Below are 9,388 nucleotides of genomic sequence, written 5' to 3' on the forward strand. Positions count from 1 at the left end.
ACGATCTGTCGCATGCGCCACACCATGTTGTTTGATCTTGTACAATCATTGAAGAAGGTGAAGAGCGAAAAGGAAAAGTCTTACCATTCAGGGTCAGGCATTTTCTTCGGCCTCCTAATCCACATGGGAAGGGGGCAGGCCGCCTGCATCATGTGAGTGAGTTTGTGCAGTGTTCATTTTGACAGATATCAAAAGTTTGTATTTTAGTCTTAACCAGTAAGACTCCCTAAATCGGGAGATAAGCAACCGTCAGGTCGTATACACAAAGAAAGCAAGATGGTGGCGCTAGATGGGACAGATGCGTTTGATGACATGACTGTAGAGATACTGTGTACCGCTTTGCATGATTTTAGGGCCAAATCTGTAGGAGCAGTGTCCAAAAATGTGTTTAGCAAGAATCGGCCTCATGGTGGCGCTAGAAGAGGGCCATGTGAAAAATGAGGGGTTTGGCAGCCAAGGAGTGTGTGTGCAAAGTTTGGCATGGATCGGGGCAACGGTGGCGGAGATATGAGTAGAGCAAAAGTGTGACGTGTGATGTGTGGCGTGTGACAGACTGACAGACAGACAGCCGGGGGAGGTTTTGATAGTAACTGCGACCTGACGTTCGCAATCAACCAAATCAACACATTTTCTTTTATCCTATTAAATGAAAAACTGTGTATTAGTAGAATTGTATTTTATTTAACGATTTAGTCTTAGTCTTTTGAATAACACACCATTTAGTCTTATGAAATCCTTAAATGAGAAATGAGTAGAATTGTATTACTCCAAACTCACCTGGCCAAGTTTGATGGTTCCACTTCCAAAGTGGAATCAGGGCAACCCTTGCAACCAGGATAGCTCCAAAAATATGGGAACATCTCTTTGCATCTTCTCGCTCAGAGATCTGGGGAAATACAGATGCATGAAATCAGTGATTCCCAACCTTTTGGATATTACAGTCCTTTGTAGAAGGGCAAGGGAGCATGTGTGCATGCATACGTGTAAACTCCACCGTAACCATTGCAACCCACAAATGGAATATTCAGCAATGTGTCTCTACAAAACCGTGAGAAGAACTGCCCATGGTCTGCCAATAATCAACACAATTCAACCCTTATACATTTTACTCCACTATAACTATTAGAAAACAGTTTGGTAGCTATAGAGCCCCTTGGGTAACAGTAGCCAACTATGAGTTCACCGGTAGTTGCATCACGCACGCACGCACGCACACACACACACACACACACACACACACACACACACACACACACACACACACACACACACACACACACACACACACACACACACACACACACACACACAGCACTGACTGCACAATCACATAGTCCATGTAGACCACACCTGCTGTCCAGTGGGCTCCTACACGGGATTGGTCCAGACCCGTCCACCTCTTTGACCACATCCCTTTTTTCAGTGAGTTCTTTCTTGGGATTGGTCTATCTCTCTTTGCTCCTCCCATAACCACAACAAAACGGAACACGAAAAAGTCCCGCCTTGTTGTCTGGAATTTGATTTAAATGTGCGGCTCCACTTGCTTCACCTGGTGCTGCTGCTGCCGCTCAACCTGCTGCCCGTCGTCTTGCTCCATCGAACCCGGCATCATCTACACCGAAGCCATGTCCAAAGACCAAGAGGTGATCGACACCAATGTGGTGACGGTGACCCGGTTCGTTCTGGAGGAGGGCCGGAGGGCCCAGGGCACTGGAGAGCTGACCACCCTGATGAACTCTATTTGCACAGCCATCAAAGCCATCTCCTCAGCAGTGAGAAAAGCAGGGATTGCTCATCTGTAAGTACAATGTTTTTTATTTTTATTTATTTTTTATGTTTTGCCCAGTGGCGTCAGTTCAGAAAAAGCTAAGCCTAACCCTAACATGACTGGTGTCTTGCACGCGCGCGGCGCGCCATACCTTAGCAACAGGCATGATATATTTATTTTAAGAAGAAGTACATATAATATATAATTATATATACCTATAATATAATTATAATACCTTGTTAAAGTGACCATTTTGTTTAACTTTGCATTTGTAGTTATTTTACTGTAATTTACCAACATAATAACCCACACAGATAGACAAAGAGACATTCATGGATTCATATTTAGAACTAACTTTTATCTTCCCCCCCTGGACCCAGGGTATGGCAGCTGCATACCCCTGCCATACCCAATTGACGCCCCTGGTTTAGCCCTATATGTGTGCACCATGTGTAAATGTGTGAATCGATATTGCAAGTGATTCTTTTAATTTTTATGATGGGCCTATTGATTTGTGATGTGATTTTGGATATTGTAATATCTTGATAAGAGATTAGTTGTCTTCCTGGTTGTAAAGACTGCATTACAGTGATGGCGTAATGCTCTGAACTTCTGACTGTTGTAGCTGCTCTAATTTATCATTCTTCCCATTACCCACTTAGTTATTATATAGGGATTACTGATGCTTATTTAGCAAAAGAGTCATTGTATAAATATTTTGTGAAAGCACCAATAGTCACTGCCACAAAATATTCACAATATTGATATTGAGGTATTTGTGTGCGTACGTGCGTGCGTGTGTGAATGGGTGTTTTTGTGTGCGTGCGTATGTACGTGTGTGTGCGTACGTGTGCGCGCGTACGTGCGTGCGTTTGAATGGGTGTTGCTGAAAAAGAGCACTCATGCTCAGCCAACCTTCACAAGGTAAATTAAAAGAAAGAAGAAAGAAAGAGAGAAAGAAAGAAAGAAAGAAAGATAAAAGAAAGAAAGAAAGAAAGTAAAATAAAACATGCTCAAAAATTGAATTATTTTCGGTTGCACATGTCATCACTTTATCTTAGAGGCGGTGTGCAGATGAGGTGTGCAGGATATCCATCCGTAGAAGGGTGCAACCGGCCTGTAGCTTACATGAACACGTATTACAATGCATTTAGTTTATAACTGACCTCTTGTTGAACTACTATAGGCTATAATGACAGAACTGATATCTTGTGGGCAACCTTAAGCTTTAAGTCTCATGTAAAGAACTTTTTGTCATGTCGCACTGAGACAAGAAACTGGTATGACTGTGTCCTATGACAATGTTAACTGTCAACGTCTCTTTTTTCATGTCTTCAACAGCTATGGCATTGCTGGCCATACCAACGTGACTGGTGACCAGGTGAAAAAGTTGGACATTCTGTCCAATGACCTGTTCATCAACATGATCAAGTCGTCCTTCACTTCCTGTGTGCTGATCTCTGAGGAGAACGAGAGGGCCATCATCATAGAACCAGATAAGAGGGTAGGTGACTTGTGTCTTTTTTTTTTTATTTGTTTTTTTTTTTTTTTATTTTTTATTTATTTGTTTATTTGCACATTTTTAAAAGAACAAAACATTTGAAACAATATTTGACTTGGGTTGTGCAGGTGAGATTTAAAAAACCCAGTTGGGTTTATAAAGTAATCTCACCTAAGTTAACAGAATAATACAAAATAATCATAAAAATAAAATAAAATAAAAATAACATATAACATAACGACACAAAATAATACAATAAATGAATATGCAGTATGAAAAGTAAATACATTTAATAAAATAAAGAAAAGAAAATGGTGTGTGTGTGGGTGCAAGTGTATGTGGGTGTGGAGACTGAAACTTTATTACATCAAGTGGGTTCTAAGCTTATATTTAAATTGATTGAGTGAAGTAGACTTGGATGAAATTGCAATATAATAGTGACTGTTGTCACTTGGATTGTGGAGGAACGGAATAATCATATTTAAAGACTTCTATAATCAGGAAGCACACAGTAAAATCAGTCTACAGAGAGTCAGTGTACAAACGGAACCAAATTGACTTATATCGGTCTATAACTCTGGGAGGGTAAAAAAATTTAACCAAATGCATATTACTAGACAGTACAGGTCCATTTAGTTCCATTTGTACACTCTTTGAGAGTTGGACTTAAACACCCACTACTTGGGTTGTATCCTAGAGGCTAATCTTTCCAGTGAAAAGATTACTAGGCCTACTAAGGTAATCAAAAAAATCAAACAACCTTTTCTAAAGTAAAAATACATTGAAGATTTAGCAAGAGCACTCATTCAGCCTCACTTTGACTATGGAGTCCACTTATTGCGACGCCTCAAAGGTCCTAAGAACAAGGCTCCAAACAGCCCAAAGCAAACTAATTAGGCTTCTGATTAACCTTCCATCTCGGGCTCACCTGGGGTGGCTCACGGTAGCACGGTAGAGTACAGCATCTTGCAATGGACCTGGTGCACAAGATACATAACACCACTAAGATACCCATGTACCTGGCAAAATACTGTACTCCCAAAATGTCAAGGATGTTCACAATGACAACACCAGAGGCAGCTCCACAGATCATGTCCAACCCAGATTTGGCTCAAACAAAGGGTTACATTTGTTCTCCTGCAATGCCACTAAAATGTGGAACACCCTAGGTCCTACTGAAGGCCTTAAAGGAGTGTAAATCCCTACCTAGCTTTAAAACCATTCTGAAAAGCCACTTACAGGCGGCTGCTACTCGAAACTGGTAAAAGAAAATTAAGCCTAACCTTACCTACCCCTTACCTTTCTATTGTAATTAACATTTCGCTTTGTGTTTTATGAAAAAAGAAAAAAAATCTGCATAGTACTGGGTTCTATTTGTCTGTCATTCAATGTAATATGAGTTTTAAAAAAGGACCCGGATTGAAACAAGTCCAAAGACTTTTTTTTTTAGGAGTTTATCCTTTTAGTTGACCTTGTACCAGTGAACTGTACTGTCATGAAACTGTACCTTTTCCTAAGCAAACTTCTAAAGTCTTCAATCAATCAATCAAACCTAGGATTGTACAGTGCATTACTGTTGATTCCTACTGCGTTTTAACTGTTAATAATAATAATCACATGTGAGATGTCATAAACCAGTTGACTGACAGTTACGTTGATTCTCTTGCAGGGTAAATACATTGTGTGTTTTGACCCGTTGGATGGCTCGTCCAATATTGACTGCCTGGTCTCCATCGGCACCATCTTTGCCGTCTACAAAAAGGTACAGAATTATGCTTTGGCATGAGATTCTTGTAATAAGATGTCTTTATACAAGGTCAAAACACAACGTGAGCTTGTAGATCTACTATATTTGAAAAAAAAATTATTGTTTTTATTTTGACTTTAGTTACAGTTTCTACATTTTCTCTATTTAGTTTGTTTAAATAACACAGAATACAGTTTAGCTTTATTTTTTATTTCAGTCAACTAAAATGTATTTTCAATTCTGGTTTTCATTATTCATTTGTTTTAGTCAACTATAATAACCTTGCTTTTGAAAGAAGGGGCAAACAGATTGATTGTAACAGCACACTATTGCATTAGTGGGCCGTGATTTAGGATGTTGCTAAACCGTTTTCACTTGTTATATTTTGTATAGGCTTTTGTATCTTTTGTGTGTGAACCGTGCACATTTGTGACTTGTGGTTCGAGATCAGCTACCACACACAGTTTAGCAACTTTCAGTCAGTGTGTGTAATCTTCTGTTGTTGACTCTGCCTGCCTCCATGTGTATTTTTGATAAAACCTCACAATGTATCCTATTCTTTTCACTGCTACACTGTGTTATCATGTGCTATCATGTCTTGCCTCCACCATTCTTATGCAATCCACAGTCATACCTGGATACAGGAAGACCAGACAAAGAAAACCAAGGTTAACACAAGGTCAAGACAAGCTCACAGCTTGCGGTCATATACGGCTACAATGCCATATTTCTTTAATGTAATAATAAATATAGCTACAAAATCCAGTATAGATGTCAAACTTGTACCATGGATTGCCCATACCACAGCTCTAAATGAGAGCAGTCTTTGTTTTAGTTTTTTAACCACGTGTTGAGACACCACACTATCTAATGTTCAAACAATGAGGATACGATTACATGACCTGGACGTGTCCTCTTTCACTGTGTGTTGCTGCAGCTCAATGAGAATACAGAGCCGTGTGAGAGTGATGCCCTGCAGCCTGGCAGGAACCTCGTGGCAGCAGGCTACGCCCTGTATGGCAGTGCCACTATGGTGGTACTCTCTACTGGACAGGGGGTGAACTGCTTCATGCTGGACCCGGTGAGTCTCTGTCTTCACTACTTTCGACCTGGTGGTGTCCTTATTCTTTGGCAAATAGGTGAACATTGGCTATAGCGGTCCAGGCGCATACCACATAGGCTATGATGCCTGGCAGCATGTCACAGGTTCGAATCCCAATCCCAGGGCCAACCTTTGCTGCGTTTCATCCCCCAGCTCTTCCTGTTCACTGTCTACCTACTGCACAATCAATAGAGGCAGAAAAAACAACAGAAATAATGATGGCTTCATTCCAGACAGAAATGACAGAGATGGAGCAAAATAAATCAAACTTGCAAATGAATTTACACCAAGGAGTTATTAACCAACTAAGTGAAACTGTTAAAACACAGTGGTCTAATAGCATGCATCATGTTCTGTTTGCCAGGCCATTGGGGAGTTCATCCTGGTGGACCGAGATGTCAGGATCAAGCCCAGAGGAAACATCTTCAGTATAAATGAGGGCTATTCAATGTACTTTGACCAATCCGTATTAGACTACCTGCAGAAGAAGAGGTTCCCCAGGGTAATTTAAAACACATAAAAAGTCAATTGATATTCATTAATGCAGTGGTTCTCAACCTGTGGGTCGGTACCCCCAGGGTGGTCCCCAAATTATTTTGGGGGGTCCCCAGATGATTAACATTGTTTTCTCACTCAAAAAGAAAAAAAGAAAAAAAAAATTAACACCTCTAAAATGACAAATTAAACATTGGCCAAACTGTCAAATATTAGAGGCAGAAATTGTACAAATAGCTGATCTACATGCTCACAACGCCTCGCAACGCGAGGCATTGTGAGCATATAGATCTGCTATTTTCATAATATAACAGTGTTATACAAAATGTAATGCCTCAACTCTTACTGCTCGTCAGGGTGGGGGGTCCCCAGTTAAAATATGAGTCTTTTGGGGGTCGCGGCCTGAAAAGGTTTAGAACCACTGCATTAATGCACAAAACCCTTGGCTGATATTGTAGTCCTAAAATATTATTAGTTGTACGTTTAATAATAGTGGGAGCCATGGGTGCCAATGGGCAAGCATGGACATACCTAAATCTAACACACACATTTTTAATTAAATTGTAATTTCTGCGGCTGTGTTCATCACAATGTACTTACTATAAGGTATATTTCATCTTCTGCTGTAATTTTGATCCCCAACTGGAAAACAACATACAAAATCAGCCCAGTGTTTTCATCCCCTTTTAGGATTGACTGGATTGTGTTTGTATGGAAATCTAATATTGTTTTGAAAATGTGTAGGATGGGAGTGCCCCCTACAATGCCCGATATGTTGGCTCTATGGTGGCAGATGTCCACAGAACACTGATGTATGGAGGCATCTTTTTATACCCAGCAAGCAAGAAGAGCCCCACAGGAAAGGTGAGATGTTCATAGACATAAGTGTAGAATTTGACCCTCTTTCTGTGTCTTCTTTTTAGATTTCACAAAAGGATTTCTCTGTATATGATATACACAATATCAGTCTCTAAAAAACAACCAAAAACATACATAATAAAAAAAAAAAAATGAAACAAAAGAAAGAAATACAATAATGTGATATATTAGTCAGTAAATAGATACAGTAGATCGATAGATAAATATATAGATATAGGGGTACATTTTACACTCTTTAGAGTCGAAACACATTTGTTGTATACTTGCATACACATTTATTCTCAGATATATATACACCTTTGAATATTGTTAACATCATGTGGATATGTAGGGAATGTAATACACAATAAAAAACAACAACTACTAGCCTACTACTTTATTTGTATATTCACATTGAGTTTCACATTCAGCTCCGCTACAAAATAGGAATGATGTAATTCCATCTTCCATCCAGAGAGTGCTTGTACCTTTCAGGCCAGTGACAGTGTCACAATATTATGTTGTCACCCCACACATCCCTTATTGCCTAACTAAATTATTTGCAAGAGGGACCAAACTATTTCAGTGTTTAAATTACAAGAATACAGAACTACTAAGTTTTGTAACACACGTTTTGTGTGTGCATGTGTGTGTTTACCGCATGAAAATGTGTGTCCCTATTCTGGAGTGAACATTCTGTGTAAATACAAAATCTACAAGCTCACAACACCTGGTGTTGCAATGCATTGTGAGCTTGTAGATCGGGTAGACGATAGAGGAGCAGATCCCTGGGGGTCCCCGGTCAACTAAGTATGAAGAGAGACTGAGTTACTGCACATAGCCTTTTAATATTGCTTATTTTCCATGCAAAATACTGCATAAAAGAAGAGTTTTTTTAGTAGAGAGAGAGAGAGAGAGAGAGAGAGAGAGAGAGAGAGAGAGAGATTCCTCACTTCTACAAACTGACTCTCTTCTTTCTGCCTCCATAGCTGCGGCTGCTGTATGAAGGCGCCCCCATGGCTTTCATTATAGAGCAGGCAGGAGGCGTAGCTACCACCGGCACCATGGATATTCTGGATATCATGCCTAAAACCATCCACGAGAAGTCTGCTGTGGCGATGGGCTCTCCTGAAGACGTAAAGGAGTACCTCACATTTATCAACAGAAAGTGAGAGGGTGTAATGTTGATCTTTACACTTTACACAACTCATACCAAACACAGAGAGAAGATATGCTGTAGGAGGGCCATACGTTTACACATACACATTCCACACACAGAGGGAAGATAGGAGGACCATGCAGTACATTTACACTGTGTAAAACAATGAAGACATGCGCACACACACACACTCACACACACACATAAACGTTTAAAATCTAAAATGGAGACCAAAGAAGTGCGATGACCAAAGACAAATGCACCTCATTCTGATAATGGGATTCCTCTAAATAAAACCAAATGTGCCAAAGACTACAGTGTCAAGTGTCTTTAATATTCACATTCTGTACTGTCTGTACATTATAGGGTTCATGTGGTTAAGGTGTTCTTGTTTGCTCACTCAGTTTTGTTGCTGAATGGAAAAAGCGTCAATAAAAGTAGATATTTGGTAATTTTTGGGACTATCATTTCAGACAGGAGTCCATATAGCACATACCGGTATGACATAAAGGTAACATACGGCAACATAAGAGACATACAATACAAGAAGAAAAAGTACAATTCAAAGATGTATTGCTCACTTGTTGCAAAGGTGACTATGAGAATGTATTTTCAGAGTGCATAAATAGTTCAGGGCTACTCTATTCTCAGAAGTTGACCTTTCAGTAAAGGTCAATAGAAGTGCCTAGCCGTAATGATATTTGAGGCACACTTAAGTTGCTGTTGTGCTAACAGCACCCATGATGACTCTACTACAC

General features: G+C 39.9%; 1 protein-coding gene across 1 annotated transcript; it reads left to right on the plus strand.

Annotated features, from left to right (window-relative positions):
• Positions 1-1,572: 1,572 nt before the first annotated feature.
• Positions 1,573-8,845, plus strand: fbp1a (fructose-1,6-bisphosphatase 1a). Its single transcript, XM_080738014.1, has 7 exons — positions 1,573-1,798; positions 3,110-3,272; positions 4,939-5,031; positions 5,954-6,097; positions 6,483-6,620; positions 7,358-7,477; positions 8,461-8,845. The coding sequence occupies exons 1-7, from the start codon at positions 1,626-1,628 to the stop codon at positions 8,641-8,643; spliced, it is 1,014 nt and encodes a 337-aa protein (XP_080594140.1). The 5' UTR covers positions 1,573-1,625; the 3' UTR covers positions 8,644-8,845.
• Positions 8,846-9,388: the final 543 nt, after the last annotated feature.

The sequence above is a fragment of the Nannobrachium achirus genome, assembly GCF_963921795.1.
Source record: "Nannobrachium achirus genome assembly, chromosome: 12".
Classification (NCBI taxonomy): domain Eukaryota; kingdom Metazoa; phylum Chordata; class Actinopteri; order Myctophiformes; family Myctophidae; genus Nannobrachium; species Nannobrachium achirus.

Excerpts from the sequence above, each read along its gene's own strand:
- fbp1a (XM_080738014.1), top strand. The coding sequence starts at position 1,626 with ATGTCCAAAGACCAAGAGGTGATCGACACCAATGTGGTGACGGTGACC. Across the intron at positions 5,032-5,953 it reads TCTTTGCCGTCTACAAAAAG|CTCAATGAGAATACAGAGCC; the intron begins GTACAGAATTAT and ends GTGTTGCTGCAG. Across the intron at positions 7,478-8,460 it reads AGAAGAGCCCCACAGGAAAG|CTGCGGCTGCTGTATGAAGG; the intron begins GTGAGATGTTCA and ends CTGCCTCCATAG.